General features: G+C 43.4%; 1 protein-coding gene across 2 annotated transcripts in view; it reads right to left on the reverse strand.

The window, feature by feature from the left end:
• Positions 1-2,138: 2,138 nt before the first annotated feature.
• The window catches only part of Frem3 (FRAS1 related extracellular matrix 3), a 58,344-nt gene continuing 35,380 nt past the window's right edge, over positions 2,139-25,102 (reverse strand). Inside the window, 3 exon segments of one of the 2 annotated variants that reach the window (NM_001191699.1) lie at positions 2,139-2,588; positions 7,157-7,306; positions 10,741-10,992. In NM_001191699.1, coding sequence (NP_001178628.1) covers positions 2,359-2,588; positions 7,157-7,306; positions 10,741-10,992 — 632 coding nt within the window. In that variant the 3' untranslated portion in view covers positions 2,139-2,358. 2 annotated transcript variants of the gene reach the window in all.

A 25,102-nucleotide genomic window follows, 5' to 3' on the forward strand; every position in this document is an offset into this window, starting at 1 on the left:
CAGCTAGTTTTTAGCTATCAACTTTGCATAACCTAGACTAACCTGGGAAGAGTCTTAAATTACATTTATTTAATTTGTGTGTGTTTGCGCTTGTGTGTGCGCGCGTGCATGCGTGCCGGTGTATGGACACACATGTGCCACAACACGTGTGGCAGTAATAGGGCGGCTTTTTGGATTCAGCACTGGCCTTTTGCCACATGGGTCTTGAGGATGGAACTCCGGTTGCCAGGCTTTGACCTGGGAATAGAGTCTCAGGAGTCTTCTAGACTCTGAAGCTGGCCTGTGGGGATGTTACTAAGGAGGTTGGGAGGTTGTTTTATTGCTAATTGATGTGGGAAGATCAGCATCATTGTTAGTGGCAGCTGCTAAGTTGGGTCCAAAACTAAAGAAAGCTAGGAAGCAGACAGCGTGGATGCGCTCATATTTTCTGCTCCTGATTGTGGATGTGATAGAAGCTGTTGGAAGGTCCTACCCTGCCTTACCCACAGTAACGGACTGCAACCTGCAATTTGAAGCTAAAATAAATCCCTTTCTCCTCTAAGTTAATGTTGCCTATAATGGAGAGGGTTCCCTTTTAATGCTGTGGGGTTGTGAACCCTCCGTTCACAAAGCCGCCTGTGAAGGAAGTGTGAGGAGACAGTACAACAGACTAACATGGGGAGTATTATTTGAAGTCTCTCCATGAGACAAATGTCTCAACACCTCATTCACTTGAAGCTTAATTCCTCAATTTAAGAGTAAGAGACACAAAGGATTTTCTGAAAGTCACTGAGGATGGACTTCAATCTTCAGCTTTTTCCATTCTCCCTATTGAGGCACAGAGTCTCAGTGTGAAATCCATGCTGGACAGAGTCAGAGCCTAGATGGAGCCTGGCAAGGCCAACAGCTCACAGTTCACAGTGCTCTTCCTAATATTATGGGGTACCGATGCTAGTATTATGACCTATAGAAGATTAGATCAATACTTGCTAAGTGGTTTTAAAAGATTTGGGGGACTGGAGAGATGGTTTAGCCATTAAGAGCAATGACTGCTCTTCCAGAGGTCCTGAGTTCAGTTTCCAACAACAACCACATGGTGGCTCACAGCCATCTGTAATGGGATCTGATGTAAAAATTTTTTTTAAATTGTTTTTGTTTTTTGGTGGTAGAGATGGCTCAACATATAATACTACCCACTCTTCCAGAGGACTCAGGTTTGATTCCCAGCAGCCACATTGTGACTTTGTGACTTCAATTGCAGCAAATCCAAAGCCCTCTTCTGGCCTTGTGGGCACTGCATGCATGTGGAACACAGACATATATGCGGGCAAAACACCCATATTCGTAATAAATAAATAAAAATGAAATATGATTAAAAGATTTTTTTGGGGTGGGAGATGGGTTAGCAGAGCTATGGTTTTTCTGGTGGAATGAAAACTGGAAAAGGCTTTTCTTAGAAACTGCAGGCACATGGTAGGTTTCCCTTGGACTGGGAAACCCGGACTCCAGGACAGCTGCTAAGCTTCGGCTGATGGAAATCATGCCATTACCCATCCAAATCACCTCAGTTAGGAGCCTTCTTACTCGGGGTGTGTCAAGTCGAGATTTAGGTCCCACGTAGGCTTGGAAATCAGTTTACACGTGTCTGATAGAAAACAGATATAGTGGGGCACAGAGATGTGGCTTAGAAATAACTTGGCGTGATGTATGCCTTTAATCTCAGCACTGAAGTGACAGAGACAGGTGCTTCTCTGTGAGTTCGAGACCAGTCTGGTCTGCATAGTGAGTTCCAGGACAGCCAGAGCTATAAAGAACTCTTAAAAAATGAAAAGTAATTTGGGAATTTTGATTTATGTAGCATTACTAAGGTATGGAATGATTAAATGCCAATTTAAAATTAGTTAACTTACTGGGTATTCTGGGAGCCATGCAAATCTTAAAATTTTTTTCCTTGTCTTTTCTGCTGCTCATGGTTTTCTCTTGTTACTGTTTATTGTCCTTTACATGGAAGAGTGGGAAATAGAAGATAGCTAATTGCTTTGATGAAGGCTTGTGGATAGAAGTGAAGTAGTTGGCAAGAAGGAGTTTGGTATTATCTGCAGGTTTCAGCATCAGTTAGTAAACAGAACGCTGGCTGATTTAATTGATGACCATGGGTTTTGTTGGTCTAAAAACAAGTGAAACAAAGTTTCCTTTTTTATTGGCTCAATCCTCTGTATAGATATTTCTGTGTCCATGCAGTCAGACTATTCACAAAACACCATAGGGTAATATTGTTACAGCGGAGTTACTAAGCTCTGGAATGCCGTATCTTTAGTTTGTGTTGGGAAACATCTAGGATACTGTTCCCCAATTCAAGGTCTCATTTAGTCCAAGGGACTACACACACTCCTCTTCACAGTTGGTGGTGCTGTCATCGATGGTAACAGTGGTTTTATTTGGTTCTCCAAGCACTGCACCTGTAGGCATCTGGAGAAGCAATTCAAACATCTCTGGACCCTCAAAGGCAGGCTGTGGGAGGTCATCAAGAATTGTCACTCGGAGTCTCTGCACACTCACTCCCGGGCGAAAGTGCAGATTTTGGCTGACACCAATATAGTCTGTTCCCGCTGGTGTAGGGAGGAGAGAAAAGGCAGTAGTGAGACTGGGTTTTTAATGTAACTCTTGAGGCCATGCTGTCTGTGGTTAGTATTATCAGATTCGTGATTGCAGTGGATTCCCAGAAGGGGCGGGAAATCTATGTAAACAAACGTGTAGTTCCCCATTCCATGCCCACGTACCACCCCTACCAGACAAGGCTGTCACCTTCTGCTGACTTCCACAGAGACTCCACACGTTACATGGAAGAGGCAGCTTCAGTTGGAAATAAAAACTTGCCCTTTAAACTCCGTCTTGAAGGTAACATATTTAATGAGGCTCCATGTCTCTAGTTCAGGCTTGAAAGGTCCCAGTTCACTCTTACTAAGCAGTGGAGTCCTGCCGTTCCCTGCCTTGTCTCACCAGCCATTTTGGCAGACTGGCACACCTGACCATTTAGATTCTTGGGGACTTATTTAAAGGACAGTGACAGTCTTGCTGAAGACGTGTCATTTCAGTCTCTCCATGAGGAAACCAGGCAAAGCTGAGTTGAGACATTCTGTATATTAGAAAGACTAGCTCGGCATCTTGGAAAACAGCAGGGTGACGAGCGTTAAAGGAAAAAGGTGTGGGGCTGGGGGGAGATGCTAAGGGGATGGCTCAGTCAGCAACGCGCTTGCCACTGCAGCCAGGAGAATGCTGTGGAAAGCAAACGAGAATGGTGCACTCATTTCCCCTCCCACTGCTGTGATAAAGTACCCTGAGCAAAGCACCTTAGGCTAGGAAGGTTTCATTTTAGCTCCCAATTCCAGGTTATAGTCCATCATTATAGAGATGTCAAGGAACCAAAACCTAAAAGGATAGACATCCTTGGTGAAGGGCAGAGAGGGAACAAATGCATCCTTGTTTCCCATATCCCTCTCTTCTATAGCCCAAGACCCAAATCCAGGAAATGATGCCTCTCACTTTTAGGCTGTGTCTTCCCACAGCACAACACCTGATGAATCTGGCCTCAGAAAGAAGAGTCAGAAAGGAAGCAGGAGCGATGAGGAAGAAACTTTTACATTGCTAGAAATTAAAGAGGGGCTGGAGAGATGACTTGTCAGTTAAGGACAATGGCTGATCTTTCAGGAGACCTGGGTTCCATTTCAGCAGCCACATACATGCCTGCTCACAATCCTCTTCTACTGCAGTCCCAGAGATCTGATACCCTCTTCTGGTGCCAAGCATGTGGTTCACAGATCTTCATGCAATCAAAACACACATATGTAAAACCATAAAGAAATTACCCTAGATACACAGAACACATGAAACTCAAGAAGGATGACCAAAATGCGAATGCTTCACTCCTTCTTTAAAAGGGGAATAAGAATACCCTTGGCAGGGAATAGGGAGGCAAAGTTTAGAACAGAGACAGAAGGAACACCCATTCAGAGCCTGCCCCACATGTGGCCCATACATATACAGCCACCAAACTAGATAATATGGATGAAGCAAAGAAGTGCAGACTGACAGGAACTGGATGTAGATCTCTCCTGAGAGACATCCAGAATACAGCAAATACAGAGGCGAATGCCAGCAGTAAACCACTGAAGTGAGAACGGGACCCGAGTTGAAGGAATCAGAGAAAGGACTGGAAGAGCTTGAAGGGGCTCGAGCCCCCATATGAACAACAATGCTAACCAACCAGAGCTTCCAGGGACTAAGCCACTACCTAAAGACTATACATGGACTGACCCTGGACTCTGACCTCATAGGTAGCAATGAATAGCCTAGTAAGAGCACCAGTGGAAGGGGAAGCCCTTGGTCCTGTCAAGACTGGACCCCCAGTGAACGTGATTGTGGGGGGAGGGCCGTAATGGGGGGGAGGATGGAGAGGGGAAGCCCATATAGAAGGGGAGGGGGATGTTGGCCTGGAAACCGGGAAGGGGAATAACAATCAAAATGTAAATAAGAAATACTCAAGTTAATAAAGAAAAAAAAAAGAGATTAAAACAGACCAGACAACTAAACATAAGTGAGATCTTGAGTTGGGTTACTTGTGATTTGAGGCCCGTTGGCGGATTAGACTGTAGGAATGTGTCAAGTTTGTTTCCTGGTTCGATGCCGGTGTTGTAGCTGTGTGAGAGAATATTTGCTTAGCAATCACATGCTGAGTTTTTAGTGATGATTCTAGATTTACCGGCAACTTTCTCTCGATGGCTGAGGGAAAAAGTGTGTGTGACTTGTGGTACTTTTCTGTCAGTTGGAGATGGTTTCACTGAGGAGCATTAAATAAATGACGGCATTAATAGAAAATACACAACTGTGATGAAAACCTCCAAGCAGGGAGTAAGAGAGAGAGAGGACTTCGCTTCCCGTGCGTCTAAGTCACATTTTGGGTCATTCCTTTATTGCGTATTTGTCAACCTCATGTGGCCTCAGTGCCTTCAACTGCAAATGGACATAGTTACAGCTGCTCTCAAGGTCATTGCGGCCACTGGAGACAATAAGTTATGCAGTCACAGCAGCAAGCTATCTGGCAAGCATTGGGCACTGAGCATATAGAGTGAAGAGTACAGCTGTTTATCTATTTAAAAATATGTATTTAAATATTTATTTAAATAGCTTATTTAAAATTATAAATTTATTTTAAAAATACATATGCAAAATGAGTATTACCGTCTGAGCAGCTTCTATAGAGTACCTGGTCTGAGTCATTGTCTCTGTGTCTCTCCTGTTTAGACATGTGAGTCACCCACCACTCTGAAAACCATGAGTTCTGGTCCCCAAGGTAGTAGGACTTCTATGCAAAGGCTAAACCAGTTTAAATGTCTCCTCCAAATTATAAGCCAAAGGGTCCAGTGAACCAGTTTGCCTGTTCAGTTCTTCATTTCATAGACATATGTAGAGAGCAAGAAATGAACCCGTCTGCAAATTAAAGACAGGTGGACAGGTGAGATGGTTCAGTGGATGGAAACCCTTGATGAATTTGATCCCTGAAACCACAGACAGGTGGAGGGAGAGAAGTGATCCCCCAAAACCGTCCCTGGAGCTTCCTGTGTATACTGTGGCACCGTGTCCTGGCACACACATCTTGCACACGCACACACATATGCACAGGTAATTTTTGGAAATGTAATAGATGAACTAGTCAGGGTCATCATTGCTGATTTCACGTATTTCCTCTGATGTATTTAGTGACTGTTGTAATGTCAGTTTTCCGAGTCTAAGCAAACAGGCACTGATCATTTTCTTGAACTATTTCTGGGAATATCATGATACTATGTTCATATTTCATGCATTTTGCTGTGAGTATGTCTGGTTAGTTACTGCAAATGTTTAGATTGTTACTAGATTCTATTTGTTTGTTTACAGGGATTTTGCTTCAAAAGTTATTTGTTTTACGTATGAGAGTATTATCTGCACGCGGAAAGAGGGCATCAGATCCCATTATAGATGGTTGTGAGCCACTATGTGGTTGCTGGGATTTGAACTCAGGACCTCTGGAAGAGCACTCAGTGCTCTTAACCTCTGAACATCTCTCCAGCCCAAGCTTTTTCTTCTATATCAAAGTATTGCCATGTTTTTTAGATACATAGGCTGCTGGCCCTGAGGTATGCTGGCTGGGGGTGTCCTGGAACACTAAAAGATTCCAGCGGAAATGAGATGTCTATTTCTGTTGGGTCCTACTGTTTTCCCCTTTTTTGAGGCGAAGTTTCTCTGTGTAAAGCCCTGGCTATCCTTGACCTGCTTTGTAGACCTTGCTGATCTCCCAGAGATCTGACTGCCTCTGCTCCCCACCTTCCCCCGCCCCTCAGTGCTGGCATTAAAGATGTGTGCCACCATGCCCTGCATCTGGTTTTACTTTTATGATGAAGCAACCAACAGGCTTGCAGGAGGATGTGGGATTCAGAGTCTTCTACACTGGCTGCCAGGTAGACCTTCATTACCCGAATCAGGAAACACAAAGGAAGAGGGCCCGAGAACAATTACTGAAAGACAACAGAAACGCTGGACTTGGAAGTGAAACTCTTCCTTCAAAGGTGACTTAGAATCTTCCTGAAGTTGGACTTGTCCAGCTACTAAGCAGTTCTTTCACAAGACCTCAGCTATTGCTCCTTAGGAGAGAGTTTTACACGACAGGGTCTCCTACTGCCCCGGAACGTGCTGATTCGGCTACACTGCCTGGCCCCGCGCCCGAGGTCCTCCGAGGTGTTCATTGCCTTGCTTATGCGGGTGCAGGGGACTGAATCCAGGTCCTCAGGCTTGGATGGCGGGCACTTTACTGACTGAGCTGTCGCCCCTCCTTATCCCTTCTCCCGCGCCCACCTCATCTGCCCGCTCCAGCCCACATGTTGTTGCTGAGCACTGTAAGGTCTCGATAAACATCCTGAACTTTGGAAAATTTAATCTGAGTTGAGGAAAAGCATTTCGGTAACAAATCAATCATCTAGGCTGCGGTCTCAGGATGCCTTTGCATAGATAAGCTATATGTATATTCTGATAAAGGGACAGAACCAGAGCCCACCACCAACGACCTGGCATGCTGGCCCATGACAGATCAGCCCCCACCATTAACATGAATAGTGATGATATAGCCTTCCCACGCTGCTCTCACCTTCTGCTGCCTGTTGCTCTGTCCTCCTAGAGCGCAGGACAACAGAAGACGCTAGCGAAAGGTCAGTGCCTCTTCTCCAGATGGCTACCTCCACAGAGCCAGCACTTTCCTCAACGTGGTACTCGGAGTATTCAAAGTGCAGAGCGGGCTCTAGGGAGGTACAAAGGGACAAGCTAAGAAAGGATGCGATGGCCTGCCAGGTGTACTTTCTGTCTTTGCTGGCCCATGTGGGCCTAGACATTTGTCCCACCTGCCACACATGTCAGATCACACAGATCACAGGCCTCCTCCGGCAGGGGGAAAAATACCCAAGAAAACAAAAAACCCAGAACTCAAAGAACCAAGTCAGTGGACAACATGCTGTGACTCTTTGGGTTGGGGCTCCACTTCCTCTTCTGTTTAAGGGCTTCCTGTCAAGTAGTAGGGAACTCAGTCGGTCAAGCGGAATCAGGCTGCCAACTACTGTTTTGGAAATGTAGAGGTGAAATTCATGCTTTGCTTTCTCTTAAGAAACAGTTGAGCCACTGTTCCGAATTTGGGGCCAACTACTGTGTATTTTTTTTCCCGTAGTATTTGTTGACTGCAGGGACAGACGGCAATCTGGAGCTGGGACGGTGGGACTCTTGTTAGCTGAGACGCCAGAAAAGCTCCCCAGCGTGGTGGAAGTGGATTTGAGGAGGGAAGCTCAAGGAGGACAGAGCGGGCACCAGCTTCCAGGAAGCAAACATCTTCTAGAAGGAAGGGAACCTTTGATAAAGAGAATGTTAAGATTGGCCAAGTAAATATACTAGACTCACACTCTGACCTGACAACCCAACTATAGTTTATATGATGGTCAGGTCTGGCGAGTATTGTAGGTGAAGCCCCTCTCCCCACAATTAACTTTTATGGTAGAAGGAGAGAGTCGACTTCTGCAAGTGTCCTCTGAGCTGCACGGGCTGTGACACACACTCCCAACAAAATAGTTGGACGACAGATAGAAAGACAGATAGATACATAGGTAGATAAATAAATGTAATAAAATTGAGTTTTAGGAAGTTTAGCTCCTAACACCAGATATATTCTGTCCTAAACGTGTTTTTTTTAAAAGTCAGGAAGCTTCAGCATGGAGGAATAACCCTGGGGATAGAAAGACAGAAAGCCACAGGTACGGAGTCAAGGAGATGGTTCCCTTGTAAGTATACTCAGCGAGAGCGTGTGTTTTAATCCAAGTGAACAAGTGTCGGGAGAGTAGAAGTCAGACTCATTTTAGTCGAACTTAGAAGTGCGGGTAAACTTTACAGAAGGTTCTGCGTGGCATACTGGCCTCTGACCGCACAGTCCGACTTGAGTCTGGTTTTGTTCTTTTCCTCAGAAGTCACCAGAACCATGCTCCATGGAGTTCCTTGCTCCCCAGTTAGACTCAAGAGCTTGTGCTATGCTCCCCATAGCACGAGTGAGTGACTGGTGATCCTCTCTGAGCTGGGGTGAGCTATTTTGACGACTGGGTGTTCTTCAAGGCTTTGATGAAACATTACTGGGAACTGGGAACCCAGGGTTTCAGCTCTGAAAGCCATGTTGAATTTTCTCAGGAAATTGTGGATTCTGTGAGATGTGCTTCGTGGTTTATAACTGTGGGAATGGTCACTGGAAACTGACAACAGGCAGCATCCAGGGAAGGGTGTCCAGGCCACCTTCTGTTTCTGTACCCAAAATTCCAACCCCACCAACTATATAACGTGCTTTGAGCATATTCTGGCTACTCCCCCTTTTGTACTCAGCCCCCTCCCTTTAGCCCATTTTGTTCCCATAAACAGTTTCTCTCCTAGTTTTATGTCTGTACACATAAAACTTCATGGATCTGCCAGGCAGGTCTTTCTTTTTTTTTTTTTTTTTTTTTTTTTAGTTCTATTTTTCAGAGCTGGGGACCGAACCCAGGGCCTTGCGCTTCCTAGGCAAGCGCTCAGGCAGGTCTTTCTTGACAGACATCTCGTGTTGTTGGTCCTCTCTGGTCTTGGATGGATGCAAAGCCAATTTATCTGTTGTGGAAATGTGGTGGCATCTTAGGAAGCCTGTCACTCTCACATCTGGGCATCTCTTGTTTGCAGTTTCTTGATAAGGTTGAAATGTCACCATTTGAATTGCTCGCCTGTCAATCCCACCTAAACCGGAAACATTAGGGGATGCCCTCTGTTGAGAGTGTCCCAGCCTCCAGGTGGCGCACTTGGACCAGAGCAGCTGGTGCTGGCTCGGCAGCGCCTGTGGAAACCTCCCCACTCTGGATAGACTGGGAAGACAGCACAATCCCAGCAGGGTCCTCTCAGTTTTCTGTTCATAAAAGCAGCCAATAGCTTATGTCCTGGACTAGGGTCTTTCAGGCAGAGCAAGACCAACTCCAGAGAGCTGAAGCAGGGGGATTGAAGTCTATTATTATTATTATTATTATTATTATTATTATTATTATTATTATCATTATCATTATCATTATCATTCACTTCTCACTCTCTCTGCTTCTTTTGATTTTTTCATTTTTCCTCTTCTTCTTTTGCTTCTTCCTCTTCCTCCTTCTCTTCCTTCCCCTTCTCTTCCCCCTTGTCCCCCTTCTCCCCCTCTTCCTACTTCTAGTTTTTTTTTTTTTTTTCGGAGCTGGGGACCGAACCCAGGGCCTTGCGCTTCTTAGGCAAGCCCTCTACCGCTGAGCTAAATCCCCAACCCCTACTTCTAGTTTTTTAAGGCAAGGTTTCTCTGTGTAGCCCTGGCTGTCTTGGAACTCTCTGTAGACCAGGCTGGCCTCAAACCCAGAGATCTGCCTCTGTGTATCACCACTACTGGCTTCTCGTTTTCTTTTTTAACTTACTGATTCTTTGTGAGTTTCACATCATGCACCCCAGTCTTGCTCATCTCCCTGCCCCCTCATATCCACCCTTCGCCTTTGCATCCCCCCAAAATAAAACACACACACACACACACACACGCACACACCCCAAACCAAAGCATAGGAAACATCTCATGGTGGAAGCTGTAATGTTGTCACAGTGTGTCCCGCAGTGTGTCCCTCTGTCCACACAGCTTCACTTGCGAATGTTCTTTGCAATGAGTCTCTGGTTCGAGATCTCTGGCTTCTGTGACACCATCAATACTGGATCCTCACCGGGGCTCCTCCCAGTTATCCTGATGTTGCCCTGTGCCATGGAGATCCTGCGGGTTTGGAACAGCAGGACTGGCCCTTTCGTGCATCCCAACCATTCTTAGATGATATAGATTTGGCGTGAGTCGATTCAGAGTCCTGGAACTGGGCCTGGGTGGTAGATGAGCTGGTCAGCCTTCCCCTATCCAGACCTGCAGGGTGAGCTCTCCAGCAGCTCTGGCTAGGCCACCAGTGCCGCCATCAGCAGGAGGGGGGCAGCTCTCCTGCTCTCTTACCCTCAGGGTCAGCTCACTCAGGAGGCAGACATAAGCAAGATCAGAAGTTCAGGGCTATCCTTGGCTATCTAGTGAGTTTGAGGCAAACCAGAGCTACACGGGACCCATCTAAAAATTGTACAATTTACATTGTAACTGTGAGAGCAAAGCTGATCACCGCTTAGAGCAGAAGGGGGACTTACCGTCCTCTCTGTCAGCCAGGATGGTTACCCTGGCAGTGGGGAATCGGGCTCCCAGCCGCCCTCCCATGGGCAGGCTCAGGGCAATGCTGAAGGACTCCTCCTCTTCGTAAAGGGAGTCGTTGATAATCAGGACCTGGCAGGTCTTCTCGCGCTCCTCCTTCTCAAAGTGGAGCCTGCTCCTATTATCTTCTGGTCTTGAGATGTAATCAGACAGAGATAGCTCCATGGAAGGAATTGTGCCAGCGGCAGAACCTGCAGGCCAACAGGGAAGGTGAGAAGGAACAATTCCTAGTGGGAATTTCTTCCGGGATCATCCGTGTGTTTATGAATAGCGGTCAGCTGAGTTACATCCCTTTCCATTCATGAGTATTAATATTGCAGTTGTCAGGCTTCCACCTGGACTACTATCTTGACATGGTGCACATCTACTGGTCTTTAAGTAGATGCCAAGTTCGAAGGTATTCCACCCCTACCCCCAATAAAAGGGCAGGCTCACCCGCTGGGCCTAAAATTGAGAATAGGCTCAGCTTAACTGGGATGATAGAAAGGCTTCTGGCTGTTAGATAATAGCCATCCCTCCTCATGTGTTGGAGGAGTGTTCTTGTACTGTGGGGAGCTATGTCTTTGTCCTTCCTTGCCGGTCTAAGGCATCTTCTGATTGGTTAAAATGAAAAGCCTATGGCCTACAGCAAAAGGTGGGATCCTAAGGTGGGACAACTGGCAGAGATAGGAACTCTGGGAAGAAGTCAAAGGCTAGAGATTTGCCACCCAGACTTGGAGGAAGTTGGAGACATGTAGAATAGTATAAATTGGTTAATATAAGTTGTTAGTAGGGAATGATGCCTAGCTATAAGGTCAATGGCATTAATTAATAAATAGAGTCTCCATGTCATTATTCAGGGACTGGGATGAGCATAGAAAAGACCCCTTTGGTTACAGTCAGGAGCTTGTGAAAGAGCCCATTCCCTTACCTCTGACAGGAGGGACATATGACGCTATTAACACATACTGTGGCTGCACTTCAAAGCCCACACTGGCCTCCAGGTTCCCTTGGTCCCTACCCACAAGTACTTGCTGTATATTCTGAAGTCCTTGCTCCCCTCCTCCCATACTAGTCGGTTCTCTTTGTAAGAGCGAGGTCGCCTTGTCCACTGTTGTCAGTGTTCTCTCTCTTACTCTCTATCTCCTGCTATTCTCTCCTTTCTCTCAGACAACCCTGCCCATGTCCGTTCTTTTTCTATTTCTCTCTGCTCTAGACTCTTCCAGATGTCTCTGAATATTTTCTCTTATGCACAATAAAAACCTTTCCTTTAACCATATCACGGAGTGGTCATGTTGGCATTTTCTTTACTAACCCCCCTTGTATCCTATTAGCGTTTGGTTGCTATGTGTTCAAAGGCTGAATTCTGTAGGCTAAGATTTGGTTACCCCAAGATTCTAATGTACACCAGCTTTTGCTATGGAAGCCTTGCCCCCAATTTCCCTTGAATGGTCAATAAAAGTTACTGACAACTTGTAGCTGGGCAGAAGAGAGGTGGGTGGGGCAAAGGTTCCCAGGCTTGTGGTCTCAGGTAGGGACCAGGAGGAGAGAGTCAGGAGAGGAGGAAACAAAGTCATGGCCATGAGGGCTGGCCCAAGGCAGGAGCAGTGCAAACGAAACATGCGGTAAGTAACAGATTGGTGTTCGAGGCCGAGGAGGCTTAGAGAGTTGACGTCTGCCCAGCTCAGGGCTTTAGAGCTTACTGGAGTTTTTGAGGTTTCTGTGTCTTTTATTTGGGTAATAGCTGGTTAAAAAGTGAGTGCTGTTGTTTTAGTTTCCAGCATTAGTTGATAACCACAGACTAGGTAAACCACACGAGAGCACACAGTAGGGCAGGTTGAAGTTGGCTTGTTTAGATTAGGAACTAAATGAGCTGAGGATGTAGGGTGCTACGTCTGGTTTAGCCATCAACAGATGGGAGAATGAGGACCAGGAAATTGTAGCATAATTGCCTTCCCTGCTTTCCTATGTCATAGTGACATAGCATTACATACACGGTCATTCACTCTCTGATTAGCGTTCCCTGTCTGCTGTTGTCATACAGATATGAGATTGCCTGTCAGCTTTCAAACAGTGCAGGATTGATCAGGAGACTTTAGCTGGGATTCAGTGCACTTTGTATATTTGCATGACTTTAGGTTTTTGTTTTTTAATTTTTAAATTGTGTGCATGTGTCTGCGTCTGACCCTTTAGTATGAAACTTTAAACTATGAACACAGTCCGAAGAGAGACTGGGCACCTTATTTGATTCTTCAACTGTGTGCTTTACAGAATACCAGCTTTTTGGTATGACTCACTTTATATAAAAGTTTCATTTTGATACTAAAGGATCTTCAATTAATCCTTCCAATTCAAGATTTTAAGGCTCAAACTTAACATGGATAAAATTGTAAAATCTTAATCTTGTAAAAGCTACTAACTTTTTGTAACTGTTAAAGATAATTAAGACAGACAAATTAATGATACATTATTGAATTCTTTAATGACTCCAGAACTATGCTTGGAATCACGCTATGTACAAATGTAATTCATTTACAGGGACACGCTTTAGCCTTCTGTATATGTTGTCAAGGTTAAGCCTTAAGCCAGTAACTAAAAATAAGTAGTTGGTTTAAAATATGGTACATTTAATAGATTAGATGATGGCACTCAAATCTTCAGGGAGATCTGCTAAAATATCATTTAAGGTGTTTAATTAAAAAGGTTTCCCCTGACAGACAACATACCAGCTTTTGGTAGCAGTAGCTGAGGCTGTCTCTAAAGAGGTTGGGCCCCAACACACTCAATTCACAGTTTGCTTCAAGTATGGTAACGCCGACCACTGGGCAAAGAACTGCTCGACTCCTTGGCCACTACCAGGGCCTGCCCAAAGTGTGGACACTGTTGGTTTAACTGCTCCTCTCTGCCTCACCAAGATAAGTAAGTTTTCCCACCTTCCTCTCTGCATGAAAATCTCTCAGATCTTCTAAGTCTAGCTGCCAAGGGTTGATGCTGCCCAGAGTGCCAGCCGAAGATGTATGCTGTCCTGTGAGACAGTCAAACAGTGACAACCTCTGCCCACAGCAAAGGCATCATGGTCACCGGGGGTGATGATGCTGGGAACAACATACGATGACAGGGACTGCCAACAGTAGGCCGGGATGGAGACATCTCAGTAGCCCGCAGCAGCTCTTTGTAAAATCTGGTTGTTCCCACTTCTCCTACCCTTAGCCCTGGACAACGGCTGTATAGATTTCATTTGTGCGTGACTGCCTTTCAGTTGGCCTTGGTGTGCATAATTATTCTATTATGACTTTTCTACTTCTTTCTCCATCTGCTCTGGTGAACTCTGTGAAACTAGATGTTCCTTGATGTTATGATTCTTAAACAATTGGAAATTGAGGCCTAGTGGCACAGCACAGCGCAGTCCTAATGGCCCAGGTGCATACCGTGTGCTCTCATCTTGGAAACAATGTAATGACTGCACAATGGTGGCTCCAGATTAATGCTTGACTTGCATAGAAACTTTAAAGAAATTATTAGAAAATGAACTAGAGCCAACATTGGGACCCTAAGAAAGGAAAAAGTTATTGAAGTTAGGAATTAAGTTTTATATAACATTTGAGAGTGATTCTTTGATAAGGAAGTATAGAATACATAAAATTATATACTAGTAAACTAAGTCAAAATACTGGAACTCGTACGAGAGTCAAGGAACAGAAAGCTAGCAGAACCACTGAGTTAAGGGTTAATTTGGTTCTTTCTGGCCACTGCCTGGCCGCTTTGCCCATGTCATTTATCATTAGAGCTTCCCAGGAAAATGCAAGTAGCTGACCTCGGAGCTTTGAGCTCTGAAGTATAATAAGTTAAAACTTAAAGTTTAAATAATGATAACTTTACAATTATTATTTTGGCCACAGGCCTGGGAATAGGGAAGCTTGAAACTTTGGGGAACAATTATAATTCTTAGTTCTTTGTGGGATGTGGTTATTCTTTTGAATTTAATTTGGCAATGATTATATAATGTCTTTTTTCTACCTACTTTTGAATTATCAATAAAATACTGGGGCAAGAGAAAGGCTGGAGAGCATGAGGAGAGAATGTGAAGAGTGAGTGAAGAGAGAATGTGAGGTGTGTATGAAGAGTGTGTGTGAGAATGAAAGGGTAATGAACAGAGGTGTGAACGAGTGTGGGAGTTTGAGAAGAGAAAACCGCAATAAAAAAAAAAAGCAGAGTGCACAAGAGAATCCAGAGTGCGTGCAGCCTCAAGCTGAGAGAGAGAGAGAGAGAGAGAGAGAGAGAGAGAGAGAGAGAGAGAGACTTTAAGCCTTGAAATTGCCTGTCAGTTTGTACCCAAAGAGAAGTCTGTGTATATTTATTATGCGCCTTCCAGATATCCCTGCTTCCAGTTGAGAACCCCAATCCTGTGTCGAGGCTGGACCTGGCATGATCCCAGGGTGGTTGTCCGGGTACTGGGCAAGCCTCCGTTATTTTAAATGATACAGAGGCCATTTGGATTATACTTCCTGCTTAAATGTGTCTGTGTCAGATCTCTGTGGTGGTGCTTATGGTGAGCAGTGACTTTTATCAGTTTAGCAGCAGCAAACCTGCTTTAGCTAGCTCCTCCCTCTGAGGCTGCAGCTATTTCCATTTCATGTGTAAAAATCAGGCCTTCCTTTTCCTAGAGTTACTAGGTCTCCTGCTGGGAACGACAGAATCTCAGACAGGTTTGTCTTGCTGACAGATGAGGCTTCAGACTGGAAAAGAGAAGCTGACAAAATGGGTTTCAATATTAAAATTCCAAGCTTTCAAGTTGCTATTACTAACTAAAAAGTTACCTTTTTTTTTTTTTTACTATTTTTTAATTGGATTTTTTTTATTTACATTTCAAATGTTATTCCATTTTCTGGTTTCCCTGATATAAGCCCCCTATCCCATCCCCCTCCCCTTCTTCCATAACGGTGTTCCCCTCCCCATTCACCTGCCTTCCCCTCTCTTCCCCCCCACATTCCCCTACAATGGGGGTCCAACCTTGGCAGGACCAAGGGCTTCTCCTTCCAATTTTAGTATATGTGCTGCCGAAGCGAGCACGGGCTTCTCCTTCCATTGCTACATATGCAGTTAGAGCCATGGGTCTGTCCATGTACAATCTTTGGGTTGTGGTTTAGTCCCTGGGAGCTCTGGTTGTTGTTCTTATGGGACTGCAAGCCCCTTTAGCTCTTTCAGTCCTTTCTTTAATTCCTCCAATGGGGGTCCCATTCTCAGTTCAGTGGTTTGCTGCTAGGATTTGCCTCTGTATTTGACATGCTCTGGCTGTGTCTCTCAGCTGACATCTATATCTGGTTCCTGTCAGCATGCACTTCTTAGCTTCATCAATCTTATCTAGTCTTGGTGGCTGTATATGTATGGGGCACATGTGAGGCAGGCTCTGAATGGCTGTTCCTTCAGTTTCTGCTCCAAACTTCGTCTCCATATCCCCTCCTATGAATATTTTTGTTCCCCCTTTTAGGAAGGAGTGAAGCATCCACATTTTGGTCATCCTTCTTCTTGAGCTTCATGTGGTCTGTGGATTGTATCTTCAGTAATTTGAGCTTTTGGACTAATATCCGCTTATCAGTGAGTGCATATCATGTGTGTTTTTCTGTGATTGGGTTACCTCACTCAGGATGATATTTTCTAGTTCATTCCATTTGCTTATGAATTTCATGAAGTCATTTTTTTTAAAGATTTATTTATTTATTATAGATGAGTACACTGTAGCTGTCTTCAGACATGCCAGCAGAGGGCATCAGATCCCATTACAGATGGTTGTGAGCCACCATGTGGTTGCTGGGATTTGAACTCAGGACCTCTGGAAGAGCAGTCAGTGCTCTTAACTGCTGAGCCATCTCTCCAGCCCCGAAGTCATTGTTTTTGATAGCTGAGTAGTACTCAATTGTGTAGATGTACCACATTTTCTGTATCCATTCCTCTGTTGCAGGGCATCTGGGATATTTCCAGCTTCTGGCTATTATAAATAAGGCTGCTATGAACATAATGGAGCACGTGTCTTTGTTGTATGTTGGAGCGTCATTTGGATATATGCCCAGGAGAGGTATAGCTGGGTCCTCAGGTAGTGGAATGTCCAATTTTCTGAGGAACCTCCATACTGATGTCCAGAATGGTTGTACCAGTTTGCAATCCCACCAACAATGAAGGAGTGTTCCTCTTTCTCCACATCCTCGCCAGCATCTGTTGTCACATGAGTTTTTTATCTTGGTCATTTTACTATGTTTAGGTATGGGCCTTGAATTCCTGATCTTTCCAGTACTTTTATCATGAAGGGGTGTTAAATTTTGTCAAATGCTTTCTTGGCATCTAGTGAAATGATCACGTGGTTTTTTTCTTTGAGTTTGTTTACTTAGTGGATTACATTGATGGATTTTCGTATATCGAACCATCTCTGCATCCCTGTGATGAAGCCTACTTGATCATGATGGATGATTGTTTTGATGTGCTCTTGGATTCGGTTTCTGAGAATTTTATTGAATATTTTTGTGTCGATATTCATAAGGGAAATTGGTCTGAAGTTCTCTTTCTTTGTTGAGTCTTTGTGTGGTTTAGGTATAAGAGTAATTGTGGCTTCATAGAAGGAATTCGGTAGTGCTCCATCTGTTTCTATTTTGTGGAATAGTTTGGACAGTATTGATATTAGGTCTTCTATGAAGGTCTGATAGAATTCTGCCCTAAACCCATCTGGACCTGGGCTCTGTTTGGTTGGGAGACTTTTAATAACTGCTTCTATCTCGTTAGGAGTTATGGGGTCATTTAGATGGTTTATCTGTTCCTGATTTAACTTTGGTACCTGGTATTTGTCCAGAAAATTGTCTATTTTCTCCAGATTTTCCAGTTTCATTGAATCTAGGCTTTTGTAGTAGGATCTGATGATTCTTTTTTCTTTTCTTTTCTTTTTTTTTTTTTTTTTCGGAGCTGGGGACCGAAACCAGGGCCTTGCGCTTGCTAGGCAAGTGCTCTACCACTGAGCTAAATCCCCAACCCCTCTGATGATTCTTTTAATTTCCTCAGGTTCTGTTATGTCTCCTTTTTCATTTCTGATTTTGATAATTTGGATACACTCTCTGTGCCCTCTGGTTAGTCTGGCTAAGGGTTTATCAATCTTGTTGATTTTCTTAAGGAACCAGCTCCTGGTTTTGTTGATTCTTTATTAAGTCATTTTTGTTTCTACTTTGTTGATTTTAGCCCTGAGTTTGATTGTTTCCTGCCTTCTTCTCCTCTTGGGTGTATTTGTTTCTTTCTGTACTAGAGCTTTAAGGTGTGTTGTCAAGCTGCTCATGTATGCTTTCTCCTGTTTCTTTCTTTTTGCAGGTACTCAGAGCTATGAGTGTTCCTCTTAGCACTGCTTTCATGGTGTCCCATAAGTTTGGGTATGTTGTGCCTTCCTTTTCATTAAATTCTAAGAAGTCTTTAATTTCTTTATTTCTTCCTTGACCAAGTTATCATTGAGTAGAGTGTTGTTTAAATTCCATGTATATGTGGGCTTCTGTTTTTTTTTTTTTGTTGTTGTTGTTGTTGCTGTTTTTGTTTTTTGTTATTGAAGACCAGCCTTAGTCTGAGGTTATCCGATAGGATGCATGGGATTATTTCTATCATCCTGTATCTGTTGAGGTTTGTTTTGTGACTGATTATATGGTCAATTTTGAAGGTACCATGAGGTGCTGAGAAGAAGGTGTATCCTTTTGTTTTAGGATTAAATGTTCTATAAATATCCATTAAGTCCATTTGGTTCATAACTTCTGTTAGTTTCTCTATGTCTCTGTTTAATTTCTGTTTCCATGATCTGTACATTGATGAGAGTGGGGTGTTGAAATCTCCTACTATTATTGTGTGAGGTGCAATGTGTGTTTTGAGCTTTAGTAAGGTTTCTTTTATGTATGTAGGTGCCCTTGCATTTGGAGCATAGATATTTAGGATTGAGAGTTCATCTTGGTGAATTTTTCCTTTGATGAATATGAAGTGTCCTTCCTTATCTTTTTTGATGACTTTTGGTTGAAAGTTGATTTTATTCGATATTAGAATGGCCACTCTAGGTTGTTTCTTTGGACCATTTATTTGCTTGGAAATTGTTTTTCAGCCTTTTCCTCTCAGGTAGTATCTGTCTTTGTCACTGAGGTGTATTTCCTGTCTGCAGCAAAATGCTGGGTCCTCTTTATGTATCCAGCCTATTAATCTACGTTTTTTTTTATTGGGGAATTGAGTCCATTGATGTTAAGAAATATTAAGGAAAAGTGATTGTTGCTCCCTGTTATTTTCATTGTTAGAGGTGGAATTATGTTTGCGTGTCTCTCTTCTTTTGGTTTCGTTGCAAGGAGATTACTTTCTTGCTTTTTCTAGGGTGTAGTTTCCCTCCTTGTGTTGGAGTTTTCCATCTATTATCCTGTGTAGGGCTGGATTTGTAGAAAGATAGTGTGTAAATTTGATTTTGTCATGGAATATCTTGGTTTCTCCATCTACGTTAATTGAGAGTTTTGCTGGATATAGTAGCCTGGGCTGGCATTTGTGTTCTCTTAGGGTCTGTATGACATCTGTCCAGGATCTTCTGGCTTTCATAGTCTCTGGTGAGAAGTCTTCTGGCTTTCATAGTCTCTGGTGAGAAGTCTTGTGTAATTCTTATAGGTCTGCCTTTATATGTTACTTGACCTTTTTCCCTTACTGCTTTTAATATTCTTTCTTTGTTTTGTGCATTTGGTGTTTTGACTATTATGTGATGGGAGGAATTTCTTTTCTGGTCCAATCTATTTGGAGTTCTGTGTGCTTCCTGTATGTTTATGGGCATCTCTTTCTTTAGGTTAGGGAAGTTTTCTTCAATAATTTTGTTGAATATATTTACTGGCCCTTTAAGTTGGGGGTCTTCACTTTCTTCTATACCTATTATCCTTAGGTTTGATCTTCTCATTGAGTCCTGGATTTCCTGTATGTTTTGGGTTAGGAGCTTTTTGTGTTTTACATTATCTTTGACAGTTGTGTTAATGTTTTCTATGGTATCTTCTGCCCTTGAAAATTTCTCTTCTATCTCTTGTGTTCTGTTGGTGATGCTTGCGACTATGACTCCTGATCTCTTCTCTAGGTTTTCTATCTCCAGGGTTCTCTCCCTTTGTGCTTTCTTTATTGTTTCTTTTTCCATTTTTAAATCATGGATGGTTTTGTTCAATTCCTTCACCTGTTTGGTTGTGTTTTCCTGTAATTCTTTAAGGAATTTTTCTGTTTCTTCTTTAAGAGCTTCTATTTGGTTACTTGTGCTGTCCTGTATTTCTTTAAGGGGGTTATTTATGTCTTTCTTAAAGTCCTCCATCATCATCATAAAATGTGATTTTATATCTAAATCTTGATTTTCCAGTGTGTTTGGATATCTAGTATTTGCTGGGATAGCTGGGCTCTGATGATGCCAAGTAGTCTTGGCTTCTGTTGCTTAGATTCCTGTGCTTGCCTCTCGCCATCAGGTTGTCTCTGGTGATAGCTTGTCTTGCTGTCTCTGACAGTGGCTTGACCATCCTATCAGCACTCCTGTAGACCTGTTTTCTTTCAGCTGGATCTGGGGACCGAGCTCTGCTCTTAGGTGTGTAGGTACTCCTGGTGACTGGCTTTCAGCTCTCTGTGCAGGCAGAAACCTGAAGGGTCCTGCCCCTGACTGCTCCTAGGTCCCTGGCCCAGGGGGCACAGACGGTACTAGGTGATTTCCTCTTGGGTTGGGAATGTAGGCAGAGAGTAGTCTCCTCTGAGTTCTGAGGGTCCAGCTCTCTCCCCCATGGTATTTGGTTGCAGGGAGCTGTGTAGCCAGTTCAGTTCAGTAAAAAGGTACTTTTTACTATTCCTGTATTTAAAAAGAACTTGTGTTTCAATGACTGCTCTTTGTAGCCTATGTATTTATGTATCTGTGTATCTATGTGTCTAAGTATCTATGACTGGATTTAAGAAAGGGGTTAAACTTACATAAGTAAGGAAAGGATTTAAGTTATGTGAAAATTGAGGCTTTAAAATGATACATGATGTTAAGATTTCAAGCCCAGAGTTTGAACATATTAGTCAATAGGTCTCTGATAAACTATTTATCTAGCCTTGGTAACTGGCTACTGTCATAATCTCTGGCTCAAATTTTTAAATTTCCTTGAATAGTTTTCTATGGACCTAAACATGATTCTAACCACTCTGTCCAATCCATGTACATCCAGACCTGCTTCATCATGTTGACAACTTCATGCTTTATTCTTGCCTTGGCTCTGAGGTACCTGTCACCTCCAGCGGTTTATAGACACTTATTAATTTGGTTTTCTACAAATAAGATCTGAGTACAGAGCACAGATAGTGGTCATTCTAATATCTCTAAAACTTTTATAGGGCTGGGGATTTAGCTCAGTGGTAGAGCGCTTACCTAGGAAGCGCAAGGCCCTGGGTTCCGTCCCCAGCTCCAGAAAAAAAGAACCAAAAAAAAAAAAATAAAACTTTTATCTCTTCTGTCAACTTAAAAAAATCACATAAGTTTCAGGAAGTCCTGACTTAATTTACCTGTTACAATCCACAACCTAAGCCTTTCCACCTACCAAATATCTCTGAGGTGGTCTCTTTCCTTCTCTTGGTTTTGGGACTTCTTTCCAACTGTTAGGACCTCAGGCCTGAAAGTTTCCCAGTGTAACCCCAGGTTAAAGATTCCCCTGCTAAGCTTGTTAACTTTATCTTCTGTCCCTAGTCTATGTCTGTCCCATATGACAGATATCATGCCGGAATTAACTGTGACCTGCAAACTGCTCCAAACAGGCTGCATCATGGCAGCCCAGGTGGTCCTGCAGACCCACCTGGACTTGTTGAAAGCTGGTGTAGACTGGTCCCAGTTGCTTCTGATGAATGCCCCCTACCATTGTGTGACTCCCTATTTCCTCCTGGCCTTTGACCCATATTCCAGCCCCAAAGACTTCCAAGTTTGGAATTTTAACACTTCCCACTGTCTGGCAATATTACTATGTCCTTTGCTCATTAGATGATGATGGGGTGTTTCTATAGACAACCCTCGGCTATTCTGAATTAATGCTTCTGTGAAATTCCAATGATGGTCTTTCAGTTGGTGTCTACTCTTATTTCTTTGAGATAGAGTAGTATTTCTAGAAATAGGTTTTATTTATTTATTTATTTACTTACTTACTTATTTATTTTTGAGACAGGGTTTCTCTGTGTAGCCCAGGCTGTCCTGAAACTTGTTCTGTAGGTCAGGAAGGCTTGGAACTCACAGAAATCCACATGCCTCTGCCTTCCAAGTGCTGGGATTTAAGACATGTGCCACCACTGCCCAGCTTCATTTTTGGACAGCATTGAGCTGTAGCTCAATGGTAGAGTGTTTACCTATCATATAGATGACCGTAGGTTCAATCCACAGTATTGCCAGAAGACAACAATGAAAGTCAACAGCAAAGACAGATATGGTGTTCACACCTGAATGGGTAACACTTGGGTGCAGGGCAGAGGATCAGGAATTTAAAGCCAGTGGATAAAAGTGCTTACGACTAAACATGGTGGCATGAATTCAATCAGGGACCCATATAAGAAAAGAAGAGAAACAAATCCTACAAGTTGTCCTCTGATCCCTACTCATTTGCTATGGTGTGCGCGTGCTACCAACACACGCACGCACGCACGCACACACACACGCACACACACACACACACACACACACACACACACACAACACACAACACAACACAACAAAATAGAGTAAAAATAAACATTTCAAGACCATCCTGAGCGGTACAATGAGACGCTAAGAAAATGAAAGCATGACGCTGTAACTCAGTGGTAGAGACATTGCCTTCCATGGGCATAGGCCTTGGGTTTGAGCCTGTATATCACAGACTCCACAAACAATAAAACCAAGAAAGTATCAACAATAGTATAGGTTTAGAGTCAAAATTGTGAAAAATAGTTGTAATAGTTTATGATTTAGGCAGAGCACGTCAGAGACTGTAAAATGTCTCAATATATTTGACAGGAAACTTTTGAGAAGTGCAAATATCTCCTGTCACTTTCTTCAGTATGAAGTAGTGGTTATAACTAATGAAAGCCAGTAAACAACATTTCTTCATGGTTCTATTTCAGCTCCTGTTGGTTCTTGCTGTCTGTTTCTGCCCTGACTTCTTGTTCTAGAATATTTGGCCATGCTCTAAACCCTGAGATTGTGTTATTTACTGAAAAGCGTTTTTTCTAGTTGTGGTGTGACTCAGCTCTTATTACACACCTTTATTCCCTCTGGCTGGACCACAGACATGCTCTTAGCACACACCTTTAATCCAAAACAATGAAGGTAAAGTTAGCTGATAGAAGGGAGTACCCTTGTTTGCAAGTGATGTCTAATTGAGTGGCAGACAAAGTGGTGAATCAGAGAAAGATTTGACAGAATAATATATGACCAACTCTCATGAGAATAGAGCAGAAAGGAAAGCTACTTAAGAGGCAGTGCAGACAGAGAGAAAAGAGAAAGAAGGAGGGAGTTTTACCATGAGAGTTTTACAGAGATAGGTGGAAGAGAGAAAAAGCTAGACACAGGTAAAGACAGAACAAGCCAGAGAATGAGGAGCCATAATATTACATACAATATATTGCCAGAGTTAGTATGAAACCAAGCAGAACAATTTCAGGGTGGGAGGGGGGGGGAGAGAGAGAGAGAGAGAGAGAGAGAGAGAGAGAGAGAGAGGACAGATTGAATCATTCAGCATGGAGGGGAGTTTGAGTCAAAACAGCTGAGTTGACCAGCCAGCCAGAGATCAGAAAGGACTAGAAAGGGTGAGCTTACCCAGCAGTAAGCCTCAGAGACTGGAAACATTCTAGGCCTAGATAAGATAGTATGGGGGTTGGAAGCTTCCAGGATTAAGCCTAGGTTATCAGACTGAGGCATTAAGCCTCAGAGATGACAATTACATCAGGCGAATGAAAGATAGCTTATACCCTCTTCTTAAGGATGGCCTATAAGTTGTAATCGGAAACAAACCCTTTCTCCCCAGGTTGTTTGTGGTCTGTGTTTTAGCTCAGCAACAGGAAGGATATTAGAACTCCACGCCTTGTTTAGATGACAGCACTTCACACGGCTCCACCTCTTCCTCAGTTACTCCCATTTCTGTCTTCTCTGCTATGTTCCCTGAGCCTATGCCATATATATCTTATGTAGGGCTTAGCTTTCAATAGTTTTTCTCAGCACTTTAATAGGTTCTGAGTCTCTGCAGTTACCATTGTCCATCCCACCAATATTTTCTATATTGAATATTTATGCCAATACTTATTAGAATTTCTTTTTTGTTTGTTTTTTTAGAACTGGAGCATGCCCTCAGGTCTCAAACAACCCAGCGGGGGCTTGGTTCTAAGTTGCTGTACTGTTGTTGTTGCTGCTGCTGTTGTTGATTTGTTTGTTTTGAGACAGAGTCTCAGGCTGGCCTCCACTAGCCTGCAGTTGAGGATGACCTTGAACTTCTGATTTTCCTGCCTTCGGCTCCTGAGTGCTGGACATTACCGGCTTGTACTAGCATGTCCAGTTTTATGAGCTGCTGGGCATTGGGCCCAGGTGTTTATCAATTGAGCGATAGCCCCGGGCTTATCTGTGATTCTAATTTAATTCAGGAAACTCTTTGGCTAGGTACACAGGATAGCCAAGGACACAGAAAACCATTTATATAAATAAAAAGTTTAATTTTATTAGAGGCAGTTTAAGCTAGAGAGGAAAGCCTGAGATTGGAGAGAGTGGGGAAGTGAGTGGAGGAAAGGTGGATTGAGGGCTTTAATCTCAGGGATTTCTTGCAACTTCTGCTCCCAGTGCTTGGCCAGGGAGGCACTCATTCAGAGATGCTCCATACTACGGCCAAAGCAAGATCAACCAGCTTGGCTTATCTGTGCTGAGAGAAAGCGAGGAAAATCATCCAGCGCCCCAAACAACAACAGAAACAGAAACAGAAACAGAACATCCTGCTCCAACAACAACAACAACGACAACTACTACTACTACTACTACTACTACTACTACTACTACTACACAACAAGAACAACAACAACAACAACAACTCCTTCAAAGTTCAAAAATAGAAACGACGGTTTTCCATTCAGAAACTGGTATCTCCTAGCAGCAGTTGCACTGCCAGTCCTGCAGGAGGAGCCTGGCCTCTGGTCTGGAACACCTTCCAAGAGCAAACATGGAACCTGAAGAAGCATAGCTGGGAGCGTCAGAGGGGCCTTGAATTGGCACTGGTCCATGGATCAAGTGAAGTCAATCCTCTGTAAGTGAAGTTTCCAGAACTTCCACAGATCAAATACATGATA

The sequence above is a fragment of the Rattus norvegicus genome, chromosome 19 (genome assembly GCF_021556685.1).
Source record: "Rattus norvegicus strain SHRSP/BbbUtx chromosome 19, alternate assembly SHRSP_T2T, whole genome shotgun sequence".
Classification (NCBI taxonomy): domain Eukaryota; kingdom Metazoa; phylum Chordata; class Mammalia; order Rodentia; family Muridae; genus Rattus; species Rattus norvegicus.